This window comes from Callorhinchus milii, unplaced genomic scaffold (assembly GCF_018977255.1).
Source record: "Callorhinchus milii isolate IMCB2004 unplaced genomic scaffold, IMCB_Cmil_1.0 Scaffold31, whole genome shotgun sequence".
NCBI lineage: Eukaryota > Metazoa > Chordata > Chondrichthyes > Chimaeriformes > Callorhinchidae > Callorhinchus > Callorhinchus milii.
Genome location: NW_024704772.1, coordinates 964274 through 985257, shown reverse-complemented (window position 1 = coordinate 985257; position 20984 = coordinate 964274). Strand labels below are relative to the sequence as shown.

At 51.7% G+C, this 20984-nt stretch overlaps 2 protein-coding genes across 5 annotated transcripts; one reads left to right on the top strand and one right to left on the bottom strand.

Moving 5' to 3' along the window:
- Positions 1-805: 805 nt before the first annotated feature.
- josd1 (Josephin domain containing 1) lies at positions 806-7382 on the bottom strand. The gene is made up of 4 exons (XM_042345081.1): positions 6276-7382; positions 4210-4338; positions 1745-1939; positions 806-1227 (listed from the first exon to the last, which is right to left on the bottom strand). Exons 1-4 carry the CDS (start codon positions 6449-6451, stop codon positions 1128-1130), a joined length of 600 nt encoding a protein of 199 aa, XP_042201015.1. The 5' UTR covers positions 6452-7382; the 3' UTR covers positions 806-1127.
- Positions 7383-9801: 2419 nt separating this feature from the next.
- LOC103189409 (GTP-binding protein 1) lies at positions 9802-20984 on the top strand. Of its 4 annotated transcripts, none has more exons than XM_042344990.1 (13): positions 9802-10072; positions 11950-12061; positions 12593-12773; positions 13343-13691; positions 14361-14484; positions 15111-15225; positions 16831-16975; positions 17481-17663; positions 18292-18427; positions 18804-18982; positions 19452-19655; positions 20154-20201; positions 20760-20984. In XM_042344990.1, exons 1-13 carry the CDS (start codon positions 9845-9847, stop codon positions 20850-20852), a joined length of 2097 nt encoding a protein of 698 aa, XP_042200924.1. In that variant the 5' UTR covers positions 9802-9844; the 3' UTR covers positions 20853-20984. The 4 variants fall into 4 exon arrangements, with proteins under 4 accessions (XP_042200924.1, XP_042200923.1, XP_042200926.1 ...); XM_042344989.1 differs by having other exon boundaries at positions 18804-18988; XM_042344992.1 differs by lacking the exon at positions 20154-20201.

Below are 20984 nucleotides of genomic sequence, written 5' to 3'. Positions count from 1 at the left end.
TATATAACACCCCCACCGCTAAACATTACAGTTTAACATGTGGTGCTTTCTAACGGACAGTTAAAGAGGAAACCAAAAGGGAGTAATACCAACCAGATTAGGAGGGGAAACCACACTCCCAATGTACTTTGGAGCCAATATCTGCAATTTCCAACTTACCCCCCTCTGAATTTCATTGCAACCAGATTGGCAACAGCTTTGGAAACATTAGTACCTGGCAACTGGGGGGGGGGGGGGGGGGAAGGAGGAAAAGCAGGTAGCCAAATACTCAATCCGAAGCAGTGCCACTGCTGGGTAGGAACAACTGTACTTGACACACCAACTCACCCACCCAGCCCTCCCTTCCCTCTCCATAGTGTTATGGTGAGTGTAAATCTTGGGTAAGTGTTTACGAGCCATTGCTGAATTGGGGGTTGTGTGGTAGTGAGGGTTAGAAACAAGAGAAAGAACAAGGAGGGGAGGGAGCGATGGGCTTGGGGGGGGGTGGGGGGAGAGAGAGAGAGAGAAAGAAAATGAGAGGGCGGGAAACATAAAGAGACTGGACAGCTCCCAATCCCAGAGCAAAACGTTTCATTAGAATCTTTTGCGAAGTTGTGCGTCACTGTGTTCAAAGTATTGGATTAACTTTGGTTCTGGCCCCTCTCTCTCTCTCACTCTCATGTGCTCACCTCAACATTTCTGACATTGCTTGTTTTTTGATATATATATATGTATATAAAAAAAGAGACCCACATTCTCTCTTTTCTCTCCCACCCACCCCAACACAAATAAGTATTTCTGGGTGTAAATCTTTGTCAAGTACTTATCCTACACCTTTCATTCCCAATCGGCAATCGACAAACAACTCCATGCGGCTTATGTCCCTCTCGCCACGAACAAGTAATATTTACACACGCTGATCATTTTTTTTTTCTTTCTTCCTTCCTTTTCCAGATTGTGAAACCAGCCCTTCTTGTAGAATCCTCTGTTAAGTCATCCAGGCCATTGAAGAGAGATCCAGACGTAGTAAAAAAAAAGACTAGCGCACTATAATAAAGAGAGTCTTCTGGAATCAGGAGATTGTGAGGGTGTCCTGTCCCTCTGTGTGTCTGTCTGTCAGGTTCAGAGCTAGACAGAGCTTAGTAATGTCAGCCACCTGTTCTCCAGCTCTGTTGCACCTCAACCTCCTCAGTTACCACTAATAGGAGTTCACAGTTCTTCCCCCTTAACTGGTGTTTCAGAAACTTTCTGCAGAGAGAGAGAGAGAGAGGAAAACAAAATGATCAGCTTTAAAATCTTGTTTGTCTCACTTCCCCTTGAATTCCACCCCCACAGTAAAATCACAGATTTTGCTTTGACTCTGGTTAATGGCTAAGAGCACCAGTTTCCCACCACACTCTGTGTAAAGGATGGTGTATTTTTATCTCTCACCTACCCTTTAATTCCACCACTCACAATAAAGCATCAAATCTCGTCCCATTCGCTCCCCCTTACCCTTTAATATTCCTCACCTTCAAACATCAATCTTTACATTTGTAAACAATTTTTGCTTTGATTCTGGTTAATATATTAACACATATGTTAGTATATTCTGTGAAGTGTTTTGAGACGCGTGAAGATGCGATAAGACTCTATTTCAAAGGCAAGGATCATTGTTATTGTTAATAATGGCTGAGATTCCCACCACTCTCTGTGTTAAGGATGATGTATTTTTTTCTCACTTCCCCTTTAATTCCCACTCCACCCACCCCCCCAGTCAATTAACCTGAGCTCGTCCTTGCTCCCGATCTGCTCCGGCACTTTCAGCTTGGAGTCCAAGTTGTAGTAGATACCTCCCACTTCCCGCACGCAGATCCAGTGCTGCCGCTTGAGGGGGAGTTTCACCGGACCCCAACACAGGCTGGACGGGATGTTCATAATGAAACCCATCACATTCGAAAGAGCAATAGTGTTAACGTCTCTGCAACAGGAACAACAGGGATTAGGACACAGCAGTCAACAATATAATATAATATCTCAGCTTCCCAAAGGTGCAAGGGAGGTTATACCATCGACTGCACTATTATAATAATCCTGGCATTTGATACAGAGCCTTATCACGTCTTCGAGACGTCTCAAAGCGCTTCACAGAATATACGGTAAAGAGAGTTGCCTATATATATTGTGGGCGAAAAGCGGCAGCCAATTGCGCACAGCAGCGTCCGCACACACAGTCACTAACCCAATGTATACAACACACACAGACACAGATGTCGAGGCAGATTACACTTGCCTACATCTTCTACAGTACAGATGTGCCCTGCTGTGACTGTGGCATCTCTTGTGGCTCTCTGATTAATGGGGGGTGGGGGAGGGGGATTCAAAGAGCCAGAAATAATGGGCATTAGCATCGGCTGTCAGGGCACATCACAGCTGTAAAGGGGAGGAATTGAAATTTTGCTGGAAATGAAATCATTTTGAAAGAATCTTTGCTTCCATTGCTCGCGGGTGGGAGAGGGGAGGGGTTTGCACAGTGAAATCTCTGCAGGAGAACAGAAATGTAAACTAAGCACATATAGTCTTACAATAATAATCCTTGCATTTGATATAGCGCCTTATCAAGTCTTCGAGACGTCGCAAAGCGCTTCACAGAATAAAATGTAAAGTGAATTGACTATCATTTTGTTGGTGAATTTTTGAACATTGCATTAGTACCTTATCTCAAAATATCCTCACGGTAATTACTGTAACAACTGTATTTGTAGGGTAACGCAGCAGCCATTATATAATACTGGCTTCCTTCCGAATCGAGAGCCGATTGAAGATTTTTCCACCATTGTGCGTCGTCCTAAATATCCCGGAGGCAAGAACGGCCTCGCAGCCTGAGACCACGAGGAATTCTGTGGGCTTTAGTTCCCTTTATGCAAATGATGAGCAATGCAATGTCAGGTGGGGACGGGGGAGCTGTCTACAAAGCAGCAATGAGCCGGACCGTGCAAGCAAAACCGAACAAGCAGCCACGTCCCTCGGGTTAATGACTACAAACTGACATTTGCGTGACTGCCTCGCACAGTCGAGCTCAGTGGCCTTTTCCAAACCAATTCCCATTGAGCATTTTGCATTCCCTGCAAATTAAGCTTTTTAATAAGCCCAACCGGGAGAGAGATAATAAGAGGGAATTAATCCGGACTCAATTTTTTTTAACGTTTAAAAAAAAACCAAGCTGTTTTAACCCCTGACGTGCCAGCGAGCGCTCGACAGTCCTACCTTTTCTCACCCACCCACACACGGTAATTACTTTTACAGTTGACTCATCATAGCTTTGGCTCACACTGTGTTGAGATGAACTCAGGAAACAGTGGCTGAGTCAGCTGGTAATATGGAGCGAGAGGGAGGGAGGGAGCTCAGGGAACACAGAATTCCACATAACACTTGGTTTAAAAATAATCCTTGCATTTGATACAGCGCCTTTGTGATATCTCAAACCACAGAATAGACTGTAAAGTGAATTGACGATACATTTTGTGGGCGTAACGTGGCAACCAATTGTGTTTGATATCTCTGATCCCTTTTCCCTCGGTTTGAGGATGAACAGGCTTGAATTGGGAGTAGGGGAGTAAAAAGGAGAGGTTTGGAAGAACTTGTATTCCCAGAGGGCGGTTAGAATGGGCTGTTTTGCCAGCGGTTAGAGCACAGATGATTGTGGGGAGAGGCATTTAAAAAAGAATTGGACAAGCACAAGTCAAGGACAGGTATTGGGGGGTGGGGGGGAAAGTGGGGGTGGGAAAGAGCAGGGATTAGGAAAGACGTCTTGGAGGAACAAACTCCAACACAAAATAATGGGCCAAACAAGTCATACATTTCTGGGGTTTAACGTCTCGCCCAAAGGACATTTTTGAACAAGCAGAGGCCCCCCCACCACCCCCACCTCCATTTCTTCCACAGGGAGAGAGAGCCTGAACAGTGTGCTCAATGTGCTGGGACCACAAAATAGTCAGTTAATTCACTTTACAGTGTGTCCTGTGAAGCGCTTTGAGACGTCTCGAAGACGTGATAAGGCGCTGTGTCAATTGCAAGGATTATTATTACTATTGAGGGGGGGAGTGCTTGAACCAACAATCTCTGTACCTCAACCCCGATCATCACCCGGAGGTGAAGAGTGACCGAGTCAAGCCAACGGGAGGTGGAGGTAGTAACGGGGGGTGGCGGGGGGGGGGGGGGGGGGGAGATGGTTGAAGGCCACGTGATTACCTTCGCTTGTCCCACCAAACGGCTTCGTAGCCCTTCGTCTGCAGCGCGGCCATGATCACGTTGACATCGTAGTTGCCCGTTCCCAGCATGCTCTTCTTGTGCGGGGTGACCATAGTGTTCGGGGACAGCCTGGGCAGCAGCAACAACAAGAAGTTACATTTACACGTCAGGAGGACGTCCCAAAGCGCTGGACAGTCAGGGATCCGCAGCCAAGCTGGGGGTTGGGATCAGGAGGGGAGGATAGAGGTAGGAGGCTGACCGAAGGCCCAGTCGAAGAGGAGGGTCTTGAGATGGGCCTTGAAGGAGACAAGGGACAGGGCGAGGCGGAGGGACTGTGGGATGGAGTTCCAGAGGGTGGGTGCAGAGAGGCTGAAGGCCCGCCAGCCAATGGCAGAGAAGCGAGCGATGAAGACAGACAGCACTGGCTCACCACATGCTGGAGACAGCTCAGGCCGGGCGGGTCTGATACAGCTCATTCAATATATTCACAAGTCCTGTAGGGTGGGGGTTAGCGAGTGGCGCTGTGCGTGCTCCGCCACTGTCAAGCACTCTAGGACATTACCCTGCAAGTTGTTGTTGTTGCAATGACCTAATCAACAAGGCAGGGTGTTCCAGAACAGCTCAGCGATTAGGCAACTTTGTGGGAGCGACAGGAACTGAGAAAAGGTGGAACCACACCACTGCATCGCTCTGTTTGCCAAGCTCCACTTGTGATACGAGCTCAGCGTTCTAACACGTTGCGGGAGCTCACGTGGGCAAGAAAGAGAAAAGCAATTGAAATAGAGAAGGCCGGGGAGGTGGGGGTGGGGGGAAAAAAAAAAACTGTCAGTTGCACAAATGTTTAATGTCACGGCAATTGGAGAGAGAGAGAGAAAGAGTGTGTGTGTGTGTGCGCACGTACTCCATAGCGGGCAAATGGAAACCATACGTACATATGCAGGATTTGTTTTGATCTGTTCATTTATGACAATCCTTCCATTTCATATAGCTCCTGAGCGTCTCATAACACTTCATAGACAACTGCTGTCAAATGTAGTGACTGTGTAAGCTAAACATTTTCATTCAGGTAAGAGGCAACATCAGTGGCGCGTGGACACACAACATTGAGCCTTCCCACTATTCCTGCTGGAGGGTTGTGTTTGCGGGTGGACACCGGGTGAATTCAGCGCCAATGTCACTCACTGGATATTCGTGCATGCAATGGTTGAATCAAAACACTGCTGGTTTCCGCAGACAAAAGCCCCACAAATTATTCACACACACGAGATGTAAACATATCTAAATAATTAAAAAAATCACGCTGAAATATTAATGTACCTCAAGCTAACACAGACATATATAGTTTTCCAGGACTCCCATTCTCCTAACATTGATTTTGATAAAAACAGAAGCTTGGGCGGCTTTTACACTAATAAAAGGATTTGGTGAAAAAATCCCCTGTACTAACCAAAATGGTTAACTTAAGTTCTACCTATAATTTAGAAAAACATGAACGGACATTTCATACAATGGCTAAAACGTCAAAAGATCCCAAAGAGCTTCATAGGTAATTACAGTCTAGTGTAGTGACAGTTCTTTGTAGGCAAACAAGCCAGCCATTTTGTGCACAGCGAAGTCCCACAAACGGCCATAATAATGCTTGCATACGAAACAATGCCTTGCGTCTCAAAGCGCTTCACGGGATTTACTGCAAGGCAAAGTGTCTGTGTATTTGTCAGGAGCCGCGGCAGCCAATTTGCACACCACAACATCCCACAAACAGCCCATGAAGCGAATGGCCAATTTTATCTGCAGGATAGTTGGCCGGGACACTTTGGGAAATTGCGCCATGAGATGCTTAGCGACCGGCTGAACAAGTCGCTTGGGCCTCATTTGAAGGACGGCGTCTTCGAAAATTCAGTGCTCTACCTGGTACCGTGTTGGAGCGTCAGCCTGGACTATGGCCTCAAGACCCAAAGTGGAGCTTTGACCCGCAACCTTCTGACCCAGAGGCGAGAGCGCTACCAACTGAACCAAGCTGACAAAATGCAACCTGCACTATATTTCTCTCAAGTCAGGTACTTTACCTTTGGAAAATCTCCTGCAAGGTCTCCCGGGTGAACGCTCTCCCATCCTGGAACACGTTGTTGAGGGCGTGAAGTGCACACAGCTCTCTCCTCTGCTTCTCGTGGTATATCAGAAGGGGAGGCTGAAAATCAGACTCCAATTTCAACTTGTCTCCTTTCCAGGGAACACAGCTCATTGTTTTTTTTTTGCAGCTTATTGTCTGGAAACGTGGTGGAAATTTAAAAAAGCCACAGCAGAAAACGCTCCGCTTCAATTTAATTCCACTTGGCAGGCACCAAAAACAGTATTCATGTCAAGAATTCTGCGCCAGAGGATTCAGTAGCTGTGCACGTTGCATCAAAGGCTCAAAAATATATATATAATATATATCTATATACAAACACACAGTCAACAAAAGAGACACCGCAGAATGTCCACTTCAAATACCTCCAAAGATTGCATCAACGCACTGTCCAGGTGTTTTACAATGAAAGGAAATGAAATGTGACCGAATCCAGTCGAGGCAGAAAGAGACCGACCGACCAGAATCCTTTCAAAGAGAATCTTTTCTCAAAGTGAAGCAAAAGTCCTTGTTATTTAAGACCATGATGGTTCAGAGGTTCCAGCAGCAGGCTCCCATTTTTCGTTGGTTTGTTTTTCTTTTCTCAGAAAGGTGGGGGTGGGGGGGGTGTGTGAAGGCGAGCGAGAGAGAAAACGTAGGAGAAGGAGGAGGTGGAAGCGTTGATGGGGCTGGTGGAGAAAAAAAGGGGATAAATGTCATCGTGTGTGAGAGGAAAAAAACCTCCCCAGTCTGTCCAGTCCCTACGACAGCGAGTCTGGGTCCAGGCTGATGCTGATCTTCATTCCCATCCCAGCTGGTTGCCTCAAACCTCAAGACAGACAGCTTCACATGGCTTCAGTGGGAGAGAGGAAGGTGTCCAGTGGCTGGGGATGAAAGCTTCTCACAGCCATGTTGCTCGCAAGTTTACAGCCAATTCCCAACCTCCACCCCTATCCTCCTGTCAGGCTCCAACGCTGATTCCTCCTGTACCAGGAGCTCAGAGCAAGTAAACAAGATTCATTCCCTCCCCCTCTCTCTCCTTCCCTCCCTCTCTCTCTCTTCTTCCCTCCTTCCTCTCTCTCTCTCCTTCCCCTCTCTCTTTCTCTCCTTCCCCTCTCTCTTTCTCTCCTTCCCTCCCCCCCTCTCTCTCCTTCCCCTCCCCTCTCTACTTCCCTCCTCCCCTCTCTCCTCCTTCCCTCCCCTTCTCTCCTTCCCTCCTCCCCTCTCTCTCCTTCCCTCCCTCTTTCTCTCCTTCCCTCCCCCCCTCTCTCTCCTTGCCTCCCCCCTCTCTCTCCTTCCCTCCCTCTTTCTCTCCTTGCCTCCCCCCTCTCTCTCCTTCCCTCCCCCTCTCTCTCCCCCCCCCACTCTCTCTTTCCTTCCCCCCTCTCTCCTTCCCCCCCTCTCCCTTCTCTTCCCTTACTCTCTCTCTCTCGTTCCTTCTCTTTCTCCTTCACCCCCCCCTTCCCTCTCTCCTCCCCCCTCTCTCTCTCCTTCCCTCCCTCTCCCTTCTCTTCCCTTTCTCTCTGGTTCCTTCTCTTTCTCCTTCACCCTCTCTCCTTCCCTCCCTCTATCTCTCCTTCACTCCCTCTCTCACACACACAGCCTCAGGCTAGGCCCACGCCCCAGGGCCGCTCTGCTCCACTCACTACCTTCCCCCTTCTCTCCCCCTCCCCAACGGCCTCTTACCCCCCTCCCTGACTCCCTCCCCACACCTACAACTTGCGACTGAACAGAGGAGGGGAAGCCCGCGGTCGAAGCTTCTGGAAAGGCCGCCTCACACACACAGCGAAGAGCGAGACCGAGGAGAAGCCCAGCGCTGCCCGCGGCCACCCGTGCTCTACGTCACCCACCCGTGCTCTACGTCACCCACCCGCGCTTTACGCCACCCACCTGCGCTGTACGTCACGCCACCACCCGACGTCACCGGCCTCCCGCCCCCCCTCCTGCGCTGCGCTCACGTCATCCTGCCTGACGTCACCCCTCCAACCCTACCAATATCCCACGTTGACATCATCAGCCCTCCATGTACAGTCACTACACCGTTCTCCTCTCTCCACCCCCACCCCTCCCACCCCACCCCCCCACCACAGGCACCAAATCACCCCTTCCCCGTTTACAACCTCGCCCACAAAATATAGAGTCATTCCACTTTACGGTATATTCTGTGAAGCGCTTCAGAGACACCCCAATACATTACAAAATGACATTTACACGGCGCCTTTCCCGTCGGGAGGATGTCCCAAGGCGCTGGACAGTCAGGGATTTGGACTCGTGCTGGGAGTCGGGATCGGGGAGAGTGGAGGGCAGGGAGGGTGGCCGAAGGCATGGCCGAAGAGGAGGGATTTGAGATGCGTCTTCGAGACGTCTCTAAAGCGCTTCACGGAATATACCATCAAGTGCAGTGACTGTATATTTTGGGGGCGAAACGTGTCAGCCAAGTGCGCACAGCTACGTCCCGCAAACAGTCGTGGATCGAGTGACCGCACTGAAATGAATTGCAAAGGAGTTGCAGCAGAAGACATAAATTGCATGAAAGTTTCATCAGCAACAGGGAACGAAATAAAGACACCCTCAATTGCATTGATGAAAGAGGATAGTCTTGTGCAAAAGGTCATCGGTGGTGTATTGAATGAAGTGTAAAGGTTTTGCACCACAAACACCCGGAGTTGCATCAGGAGTCAACTGGGGATTGATTGACAGCTCCGGGTGGGGGCGCAGCTCCCGCCTCCAGCCCGCGCCGATTGGTCCATCCCCGACGAGTGACGCGCGGATTGGCCGAAGCGCACGCCGATCACAGGCCGCGCCTTCTCAACCAAACTTGATGCCTCGCCCCCCGGCCCCGCCTCCCTCCGCGCGCAGCAGCTCCCGCCCCTCCCTCCGCCCCTGCCGCGCCTCGATTGGCGGACGAGGTGTCAATCGAGGGCAAGGCGAACCCCCGATTGGCCGAAGCTCGCCGACCACGCCCAGCGCAGCACGTTGGGTTGACCACGAAACGGCCGGGCCGGAGGGCGGGCGGCGAGTGGCGGGGAGGGGGGATATAAAAAAAAAGCCGCCGCCGCCAAAACCGACAGGAAAAAAAAACCAAAACGGTTTCTGAGGGCTCGGTTCGACGCGGCGGGTGGTTGACGTCGATCGGCCGAGAGAAAGACCGGGTGGACTCGCGCGGCGAAGGGGGGAGTGGGGGTTTGACGGCGGTTTTAACGGGACCGGAAGTGGGTCCGTGGCGGCCGGTGTCACCCTCAATAGGGCTCGGGTCGGCGACGTAAACATCGGCGGCGGCGCCTCCTCTCCCCCTCTCTCTCTCTCTCTAACGGTTAATCCGCCCGAGACTGCGGTGATTTAAGTTATTATATTATATTATTTATCTTTTAATCGGGGGGGCGGGAAACACCAGGACCTTTCCCGCCGCTCTCCCCCCTCTCCCCATCCCGGACCCCCCCCTCACACACACACACACACACACACACAAAAGAAAACACAAGGGGTGGGGTTGGGTTCGGGGGGGGAAGGGGTTGGAGGTCGGGAGGGATGTCGGCGCCGGCCGTTACCGAGCCGACTCCAGCCCCGGGCTTCAGACCGGCCTCGGTCGGTCCCGCCTGTTCGGCCCAAGCCACGGCTCCGCCCCCGGGCTCAGCCCAGCGCGCCCCCAGCCCCCTCCCCGACCCGCTGGCGCTGCCGAGCATCTTCGGCCCCGACCTGGACAGCGCGGGAGCCGAGAGTCTGAACGGGGAGCAGGAGACGGACCTGACGTCCAAGGTGAGTGATCCGACACTGCGGGGGGGTCTGGTCCCCCTCTCCCCCCCCCCCATACCCCCCCCACACACACACCCCCCACACCCCCCACACACACACCCACACACACACACCCCCCACACACACTGACACACACACACACCCACACACACACACACATACCACACACCCCCCCCCCACACACACAAACACACCCCCACACACACACACATACCCCCACACACACAAACATACCCCCCCACACACACACACCCCCCACACACCCCCCACACACACACACCCCACACACACACACCCCCCCCACACACACACACACACACACCCCCACACACACACACACACCCCCACACACACACACACATACCACACACACCCCCCCCCCCCCCACACACACACACCCCCCCCCCCACACACACACACCCACACACACACACATACCACACACACACACACACCCCCCCCACACACACATACCACACACACACACACACACACCCCCCACACACACACACCCCACACACACACACACACACACACACAAATAGATCGATAGTCCACCAGATCGGTAACATCACCCTATTACTGCCTGATCGACAATCGGATCGATAATCCTCAAGCGTATTACACGCTCGACAGAGCCGGATCGATGGTATTTGCTGTCTTGAGTCGACCTGATCGATATCCCCGGGGACTCACAGTCTCACCGTCGACAAGATCAATAATTACAGGGTGTTACAGACTGACGCTGAACCTGATCAATAATCGCGGGGTATTATAGACTCACAGCGAACCTGATCAATAACCCTCAGGGTATGACAGTCTGACAGAGCGCCAGATCAGTATTCCTCAATGTATCAATCACTGTCTTAATAGGGAACAAGATCAATAGTCGCAGATTATTATAGACTGACAATGAACCTGATCAATAACCCTCACTGTATCACAGGCTGTCGGTGAACCAGATCAATAGTCCGGCAGTGTCCCACAAACGATTCTCTCTTTTTTTTTTAGCAATGGGAATTTTTTAAAGATTTTCGAATGGCTGTACCGCAGTGGAATATAACTTGTTGTGGAAACGATCTTGTGCGATCGCCCGCGGAGATTAGAAGTCATTTGCCTAACTGCAATGTCAGCGTTGGCCGGGGTCCACACCATTTGCCAGGGACCAGCACTGTGATCGTCAGCAAGTCAGGATCTTTCACAATTATCACACACATGGGGCGGCTTAGTTTGCTCTTTGTGTGTGTGTGTCTGTGGTTGGTGGTGGGGGGGGGGTTGAGGAGAGGGAAATTGGTTCCATTTTTGAATTATATTGTTAAAATTACACGTTTAGTAAAAGCTGAAAGTGGATTTCAACTGAAGGTGGTTTGTTTTTGATCCCCGTGAAAGGATTGCAATCTGACATTTTCGGTCCAGAAGGAAGCCGTTCGGGCTCTCGTGTCCGTTTGTTCTCCCGCGCTTTTTTTAATTAATCCCACTTCTCTGCTCTTTCCCTGATGCTCTTTGATGTTTCACTGCTCTGATGCTGATCCAGCTCTCCTTTTGAATGACTCTGCCTTGATCATCGGAGGCCAGCCCCAGCAGGCTGAAAGATTCAAGTGCATCAGAAGTGCTCAAACAGTGATACCTGACAGCTTGACTGCTCAAAGGAGGCACTTTGCATAAGCTTGGCTCCGGACTAGAGTGAAACGTGGCTGTGACTGTAGGAATACTCTCTCTCTGGACTGATTGAGTGAAGGTGCTTTTAGGCAGTCTCGTTCTGAGACCCTACCCCACAGTCAAGCGCTCAGAGGCGCTGCCCCACGTGAAGGGCGCTATATAAATGCAAGTTGTTGAGGAGAAGTTGCTCCTCTCTCCCTCTCTCTGTGTCTCCGGTTTAGATGGTGCTGGTGAGTCCGAGCTCGGAGCAGTACGACTGTTTGCTGAAGCAGCTGAGAGAGCGGATGGACGAGGGGTGCGGGGAGACCATCTATGTCATTGGCCAAGGATCGGGTAAAGAGTTATGAACTTAATTAGTGGGCGGAGGGATGTTGGGGGAACAGGTTGTACTTTTTGATCCCTGGCGGCTCCCACGATGGAATGACTACAGGTAATGTCGCTGGGAGCAATTGAATGAGCTGGCCATGAACCAGGATCCCAGGGATGATGACTGGGCTGGGCTTGGGATGATCAGGCCCTTGACTTTAGTTGGCTGGCTGGGACTGTGTTAAACGTTGTTGTTTAAGCAATGAGCACCCGATGTTCTCTTGGTTTAAGTGACAGGAATAAATTAACCACAGAATGAAATATTTCCCTCCTTCCGTTCCTGGCTGGGAGGTGGGGGGGGGGTATTTCCGGTTCAGGTATCAAGGGATATGGGGCAAAGGTGGGTAATTGGAATTGAGGTACAGATCAGCCACAATCTAATAGAATGACGGAACAGGCTTGAGGGGCTGAATGGCCTCCTGCTGGTCCTATGTTTCTTTGATCCACACAGTCAGTGGAAACCACTAACTGAACTCCCATGTGATCCTCTGGTTGCAGACGGTAAGGAATACGGTTTGAACGAGGAGGACCTAGAAGCTTCCGTGGCCACGGTGAAGAGCTTGGCCGAGCAGATCAACTGTGATCTGATCTTCCTACGAGAACACCCGGAGGTGGGGGGCAGGGTCCGCGACTACCTGGCCCGCAAGCGGGTGGGAGAGAACGACTTCCTGGAGGTCCGGTACGCAGCTGGTGTGGAGAAACGTCTCGTTTCAATTCAGTATCTCTCTCACAAAGTTAACTTTTTTTTCTGCAGCCTAAATCAACAACTGTTTCTCTTCTTGTTGCCGATGTTCTCCTCTCGTGAAGGTCTGTTCCTTCTGTACTCCAGTAAAAACTAATTGTTCTTTCCCTCACATCCCTTAATGTTTTTAACCCAGTCCTCCTTTGAACGATTCCCTCGATCCAGCCTCAATGAAGTCCACTCCCTAACAAGCCTCCATACTTGCCCGCTCCACCATCATCGGTCAGGCCTTCAGCCACTCTGCCCCCACCCTCTGGAACTCCATCCCACAGTCCCTTCGCCTCACTCCCTCCCTTGCCTCCTTCATGGCCAGTCTCAAGACCTTCCTCTTCGACCTTGCCTTCGGTCACCCTCCTACCACTGCCCTCCATCCCTCTTGGCCCCAACCTCCAGCTCGGGTGCAAATCGTCTGTTGCTGATCATGAGACTGGTCACTAGAATCTCTCGGGTGGATTACGCTCACGGTGGTGTCTGGGATTAAATGCCTCCTTTTCCCCCGGCTGCAGGGTAGCCGTGGTGGGGAACGTGGACGCCGGCAAGAGCACGCTGCTGGGGGTGCTGACACATGGAGAGCTGGACAACGGTCGCGGCTTCGCCCGGCAGAAGCTTTTCCGGCACAAACACGAGGTGGAGTCTGGGCGCACGAGCAGCGTGGGCAACGACATCCTGGGGTTCGACAGCAGCGGAGACGTGGTTAACAAGCCAGACAGTCACGGGGGAGGCCTGGACTGGACCAAGATCTGCGAGAAATCCACCAAAGTCATCACCTTCATCGACCTGGCCGGGCACGAGAAGTACCTGAAAACCACCGTGTTCGGGATGACAGGCCACCTGCCTGACTTCTGCATGCTGATGGTGAGCGACTGGGCCAGGCTCCCGCCCGCTGCTCTGTAGCGAGGTCCGAGAGCAGCCCACTAGGAACAGGAGTAGACCATTCAGCCCCGCGTTTCTGTTCCGCCATTTTATCAGATCGTGGCTGATCTGTACCTCAAGTCCTTTTGTATTGGAAGGACATCCCAAGATGCTGGACCATTAAGGGTTTGCACCCAAGCTGGGGAGGGGGTTTGTCTTTAAATCCCACCGGGAAACCTTCCTCTTTGATCGCATCTATGCTCATCTCCCCTCTTCTCCCTTGCTCAGGATCCAATGCCACCACTTTATAGCCAGTACTCTTGGATGTAATCCTTCAAGAAGGGCACAATTTAAACTCTTGTGGCTATCAGGCACTGTATCAAATGCAGGACTTATTGCTTTACTGTCCATTGAAAGTGCCCGCTTATCTTTGCTTTTTGTTAAGAGACCAGCGTGACATGACAATTACATTAAGTTTCAGCTTGTCGATTGTGAAACCTCCGCAGGGTTTCTGCTAAATCCCACACAATAATTTGATCCACTGCAACTGAGGAAATCTTGATTGGAGGAAAATTGTTATTGCGCCTCCATCACTCCCATTTGTTTTTTTTACCACTGTGTGCGTTCACACATTCTCAGGTTAATGTAACCTCGCTGATGTTTGCTTTTAAGGTGGGCAGCAATGCTGGGATTGTGGGCATGACGAAAGAGCACCTGGGGCTGGCTCTGGCACTTAACGTCCCCGTGTTTGTTGTGGTGACAAAGATCGACATGTGTCCGGCCAACATCTTGCAGGGTAAGAAAGTGGAGCAACGAGTTCTTTTATTCCCTTGTTTATCCGCACCCTCCTCACCCCTCCCGGCTGCAATTGACTCCTTTCCGGTTGTTAGTCGATTGGTGGATCGCTTTTCCGGTAGGGAGTGGAATTTGGGCACTCAGTCCACGACTGTTTGTGGGACGCTGCTGTGCGTGATTAGCTGCCGGGTTTCGCGCACAAATATACAACCAATTCATGTTACAGTACATCCTGTGACACGCTTTGAGACCTGATAAGACGCTGTATCGAATGCAACTATTATTATTATTTCGGGTTCTGCTGACTCCAGTTCCACTTGTGTCACCCGGTACCTCTGCGCTGTGTCACGTGTCGGTCTTTAACCCAATCGTGGCTCAAACCAGTGCGAGTTGAACGACAATAACCTGACGCGGCAAACCAGTCTGTTTTCCTGACCCGTGACTTTGCCAGGTGTGCGTTTGAAGGCGTCATTCGGGACGGCGGTGAGCGTGACCGGCTTCCAGGTGGCGCTGCGAGCGAGTCCACGATCCGTAAGGAAATCCTCGAGGCCCGATCTGAAGGGGTCACAGCCCGGGAATGAGGGTGCGCGCGTGCGTCCAGTCTGACTCGCTGTGTTGTTCACGCAGAGACCCTGAAGCTGTTGCAACGGTTACTGAAGTCCCCGGGCTGCAGGAAAATCCCCGTCCTGGTCCAGAACAACGATGATGTCATTGTAACGGCTTCAAACTTCAGCTCAGAACGGTAAGCAGACTTCACCTTGAGCTGGGGGGGGATGGGGGGGTGGGGGCGGTGGGGAGCTTGTGTTGTGTTTGTCTTCTCCCATCTCCTGAAAGCCCTTTTTAATCTCTGTTGCCCCTCCCTCCCTCCTGGGAGAAGCTTCCACCGTCGCACTCCAGAACCCTGCTCGAGTAGCTGGTCTTCATATAAGAGTCGGCGGGGTGGGCGGGGGGCAGGGGGTGTCACCACCATTCCCCACCGCCCCGCTCCCTGATTTCCCTTTCTCGTACTTTTTCCTTTTCCAATATTTGTCCCATTCTGTTTCAAAAAGAAGAATCCCTGCGTTTCGCCCCCAAGGCACACAGTCACTACACTTTACAGTATATGTAAAGTGTGTGTAAAAACAGTATATATCAAATACAGTGTATTTAAGCGCTCTGAGATGCTGCCCTGTGAGGAGGGCACTATATCTAAAGTGCAACTCGTTGTTGTATATTGTGTGTAGTGCTTTGAGACGTCTCCAACGATAAGGCTCTATATCAAACGCGCGGATTATTATTTGATACCACTTGGGGAGAATGCCTCAAAGCGCTACACAGGATACGCTGTGAAGTGCAACGAGTGTGAGTTTTTGTCGGCGAAACGTTTTAAGAGCGATCGTCGAATCTGTGTCAACCCGTACTTCTTTGGGTCGGGGAAATTCCACCGCCTCGTAACCCTGCGCTTAATAAAATAAATCTGCCGACCTCACCCTATTTTTCTGTTGGGGTTGTGACCTTGAATTGACGTTGCGAGTTATTGTTTCGCCGCGGCTGGAAATAGTTTCCCTTATTTACCTGAATAACACGCCTGGCTGGTTTGACCATCTCTGATCTGGTTTGCTCCCAGCGGGTTTCACTGTGGTTAAAAACGGGCCCCGGTTCCTCTGCTCTCGTCTCCACCGAAGCCGCTCTTTCCTGCTGTTGGGGGATAATGCCGTGATGGTGTGACACTCGGGTTGCAAAGAACAAACTTGCATTTGCAAACTGCCCCTTTTCACAGAACAATAATGATTTGGCATAAAGCATCTTATCACGTCTTCCGAGACATCGCAAAGCTCTTCACACAATATTATATAAAGTGTAGTGACTGGGTATTTTGTGGGCGAAACGCAGTAGCCAGTTGGGCACAGCAGCGTCCCATAACCAGTCGTGGATGGAGTGTACCAAATCATTATTATTATTTATTTTTTGAAGGGATTATTACCCCTGGAAAAGCGATCCGCCAATCGACCAACAACCGGATTCCTACTCACTGCTAGGGATGCTACCCCGGCATGAAGGGCGCTGTATAAATGTTGTAGTTGTAGGAATAGAGAGGCGCGTGTGTGGGGTAAGGAAACTTGCCTAACATTTCACCCTGCCCGGGAATCGAACCCCGATCCTCTCACTTTCGAGGTGAGCGCCCTAACCACTGAGCCACTGGACTCCACGATAGTGACTCAGAGCGCTGCGGAGTGCCAGCAGAGAGAGAGAGAGAGAGCCCCCATCCCCCACCCCCCACCGCAGATTGCCGCTGTGTGTCGTTGATGTGCTTTGTGCTCTGTGGACCTGAGTTTCTCTTATGTCCGTTCCCTTTTCCTCTCCTCAGGATGTGCCCAATTTTTCAGATCTCCAACGTGACGGGGGAGAACCTGGAGCTGCTCAAGATGTTCCTCAACCTCCTGTCGCCGCGCACCAGCTTCAAAGAGGACGAGCCGGCCGAGTTTCAGATCGACGACACGTACTCTGTGCCTGTGAGTACAGGCTCGCTGTCTCCGCGCGCTTCACGGGGTTAAACTGCAAAGGTGTAGTGACTGTTGTGCGTGAACTCGGTGACTCACCAGGCTTCAAGACCCCCACGTCCAGGCTCTGAGCTCAGAGTGCAGTCACACACTCTTCTCCCCCCCCCTCCCCCCCACACATCCAGCTACCCACCCACCCTGCACGAGTGAACTCACGTCCCCTCCTCTCTGCTGTTCGTGATCTCACAACCACTGGCGTAATAGATGGGAGTTTCTACTGTTCGGCTCAGAAGCACTTGGCAGTAAAGGCGTTTGGGAAGAGCTTTGAGTATTGTGATTCACTGTGTGTGTGTGTGTTTATGTATATGGGGTGTTGTGCGTGTATATGGGGGGGGGGTGTGTATGGGGTGCTGTGTGTATGTGTGTGTGTACCCGCTGCTGTGTGGGTGGCTGTGCGGGTGTGCTGACTGACCTGTGAGTGAGTGTGCGCTGGCTGACGTTTGCCCTCTCCCGGCAGGGTGTTGGCACTGTAGTGTCGGGCACGACCCTCCGAGGACTGATCCGGCTGAACGACATGCTGTTGCTGGGGCCGGACCCGTTGGGAAACTTCCTGCCGATCGCGGTCAAGTCCATCCACAGGAAACGCATGCCGGTGCGAGAGGTCCGCGGGGGGCAGACGGCCTCCTTTGCGCTCAAGAAGGTGATGTGGCTAGAAACAAAATGGCTCAATGTCTCCATACTGACCTGTCCGCTCCCTCCGCTCAGCGGGTTCCAGCCTGCTCCACATCACCCCACCATCAGCGGTCAGGCCTTCAGCCTCTCTGCCCCCACCCTCCGGACCTCCATCCCCCACCTTGCTCCCTACCTTGCCGCCTTCATGGCCCATCTCCAGACCTTCCTCTACGACCGCATCTTCGGTCAACCCCTGGGTGGGAGGGAGGGAGGGGAAAGGGAGAAAGATGTTGTCTTTCCACTGCGACGTTAAATTGAGAGCCCACCCGCCTGTTCAGGTGGACATTATAGATCCCATTAGCTGGTTGCTAACGGAGATTTCTCGGGGTGTCCTGGACAAAAAATTCCTCCAGGTTCCTTGCTTTGCCGTTGCCGTGTGTGCAGTTTGGCAGCAAATGTACAGCAATGCGCTGTGAAGGGCTTTGAGAGTTTTTCATGAGACGCGTGAAATGCAAGGATTATTATTATGATTATTATCATAAATGATCCCGACCTCAACAGGTCTGAGGCCGATTCCTTTAAAACTCGTTTTCTTTCATCTCTCTTGTTTTCTCTTCCCCCCCCCCCCTTCCCCCCTCACCCCCACTTTCTTTCAGATCAAACGATCGTCCATCCGCAAGGGGATGGTGATGGTGTCTCCCAAGCTGAACCCGCAGGCTTCCTGGGAATTTGAGGGCGAAATCCTGGTGCTACACCACCCGACCACGATCAGCCCTCGCTACCAGGCCATGGGTAAGGGAGCAAGAGATGGAAACCCTCCCATTGGAGGGTGGAGTCCTGTAGTTCAGTGGTTAGAGCTTCCTAACGTTTCCTAACTCCACGCGCCTCTGCTTATTGTTTACGCATCTCAGGCGTGTTGCAGGCTTCCCCAGCGTCTGCCACGACATCCCGAACCTCTGGAACTCTCTCCTTCAAACCCCGCTTGAAGTCTTCCTCTTTGATCTGTGCCCCTGGTCACCTCCCACCTACACCCCCAGCGGCTCGGCGACGTGCTCCGCCACTTCCAGGCGCTCTGGGACATTTGCCCTGCGTGAGGGGGTGTTGTTGTCGGGTGTATGTGTGTGTGTGAGAGGAGAGCCGCTGACATAGCTGTTTGTCCATCGGGCAGTGCACTGTGGCAGTATCCGGCAGACGGCCACCATCCTGTCCATGAGCAAAGACTGTCTGAGGACCGGGGACAAGGCCACCGTTCACTTCCGCTTCATCAAAACCCCCGAGTACCTCCACGCTGAGCAGAGGCTGGTGTTCCGAGAGGGTCGCACAAAGGCCGTGGGAACCATCACTAAGGTAAAGGTGCGGAAGCAAGATGTTTGTTACCACCGTGAGACAGCGGGAGCTCATCGAACCGTCCGGAAAAGGGGCCGCAAACCAAAGGCGTTTCACCCACAAAACATGCAGTCACTCCACATTGCAGTATATCCTTTGAGACGACTCGCGCTCTCTCTCACACACACACTCCCTCTCTGTCTCGCTAACTCTTTCGCTCTCAAAACCCGCAGCCACTCCACTTTACAGTGTATTCAGGGAAGCGCTTTGAGATGTCTCGACGTGAGAAGGCGCTGCATCAAATGCGAGGATTGTTAGTATTATGAACGTTCTCTGGGTTCAAACATTCCCAACACCGGGACATAGAATTCCTGCTCTTCACGAGAACGTATTGCGCTGCTTGTTTAAACTTGTCAGTTTTTTTTAATAACCCCTTCGTGTGTTGTGTCGTTTCTCTTCTTATTATTCTCCTCCTCCTCTGTATAAATAGCTAATACAGACCACAAACACGTCGCCGTCTAACACAAAACCGCTGCAGCTGAAAATGCAGTCGACCAAGAAAGGCGTCCTGGGGCGGGAAGCCTCTCCGGCGACTCCGGCCTCGCTCCCGGTCACCGGCTCCGGCCTCGAGGACGCGGCTGGCTCCTCTGGGCAGACACCGGCAACTCACAGTCTCAGCCAAACGCAAATGCAGGTAAAAGGTTTCGAGGCGCAGAGTCCCCGGAGGTCACAGGGCAGACACGTTGCCAACGAGCCCAACGCTGACGGACCGAGTCCGCTCTTCCACTCGCTCCCCAAGCCCTTTAGATGTTCGTTCCTCTACCGTTAAGGGGTGTGCGTGTGTGCGCGCGCGCCTGTGTGTGTGTGTGCACGCGGGCGGGTGTACTTTACAACCTGGGTCACTAGGTGGCGATGAGGAGTTGGGAGTCGCCTCTCTGGTCACTACACTGGACACTGGCATCCTGGTGGTGATCAGTCGCTCAGTGTAAGGTGGACCTTCAGCCACTTGGCTGCCGTGCGGTGAGTTTTTTTTTTCTGGAGATGGATTTGTTCAGCCTGACGTCCCCTCTCGCTGTGCTTCTCGAGGATCTCCTCGTCTCACGAGGTCGCCCTCTCTCTCTCTCTCTCTCTTGCGCGCGCTCAACCCGTCTCTCTGCTCTCTCTCTCTCTCTCTCATCGCACGCTTTCGCAGACAACTTCAGAGGAGGATAAACTGAACCGCGATGCTAAAGAAAACAAGGTAGTGAATAAGCCCGGATCCACTGCAGTCGCGATTGTAGTTAGACTTGTGGTGTGAGTTCAGCGGTTTGGAAACCTGGGAAAAATAGGCATTAGAACTACACGTCTGAATCAGCTTTTAGTTTTATACTTTTTGGATCAGCCGAGTGTCTGACACTCGCAGAAACCGGTACGTTTGGGGACGGGAGGACTTTTTCTCTCTCTCTTCTTCCCTCTTGCAATGACCAATGCCCTTACTATTTCCACGGCAGCTTCCAGATGGTGTAAGAGTCAGTGAGGACTTTCTTACTTTGGTATTAACTTAACTTCCCAACAGGAAGTTTACCCAAACTTAACAGAAAAGGAACTGAAACTGATTCAGACGAGATGGGTGTGCACTTGATATCCAATTGCTGTACCACCTTAATAAACACCCGCAATCTCTCTCTCTTACTTCCAAAGGGGTTTATACCCACATCCAAGTGTCTATGGCACCTCTGGCTTTGTGTGTGTGGGTACGTGTATAAAAATCCTCCATAACTTCTCTCTCTCTCTCTCTCTTGTTCTGGTTTCCTTTCAGCCAAAGGGAGGTGGCGGAGGGAGACGGAGAGGAGGACAGCGGCACAAAGTGAAATCGCAAGGAGCTGCTCTGACTCCAGCAAACGGCTGTTAAGATACACGGTTGAGTGCCCGCAGCGAAGCGAACCACATCACAGGAAACAATGATGGAAGTGTCCAAGATCAGGAAGTCATGTGGACATTATTTTTATCAAAGAAGAACTTTTTTTTTTGAAGTGGGGGGGGG

Coding starts and splice junctions, on each gene's coding strand:
- josd1 (XM_042345081.1), bottom strand. CDS start 6,451: ATGAGCTGTGTTCCCTGGAAAGGAGACAAGTTGAAATTGGAGTCTGAT. Junction 4,339..6,275: donor TTGCAGGAGATTTTCCAAAG/GTAAAGTACCTG, acceptor GCTGCTGCCCAG/GCTGTCCCCGAACACTATGG. Junction 1,228..1,744: donor GGGAGCAAGGACGAGCTCAG/GTTAATTGACTG, acceptor CTCTCTCTGCAG/AAAGTTTCTGAAACACCAGT.
- LOC103189409 (XM_042344989.1), top strand. CDS start 9,845: ATGTCGGCGCCGGCCGTTACCGAGCCGACTCCAGCCCCGGGCTTCAGA. Junction 15,226..16,830: donor TCAAACTTCAGCTCAGAACG/GTAAGCAGACTT, acceptor TCCTCTCCTCAG/GATGTGCCCAATTTTTCAGA. Junction 20,202..20,759: donor GCGATGCTAAAGAAAACAAG/GTAGTGAATAAG, acceptor GTTTCCTTTCAG/CCAAAGGGAGGTGGCGGAGG.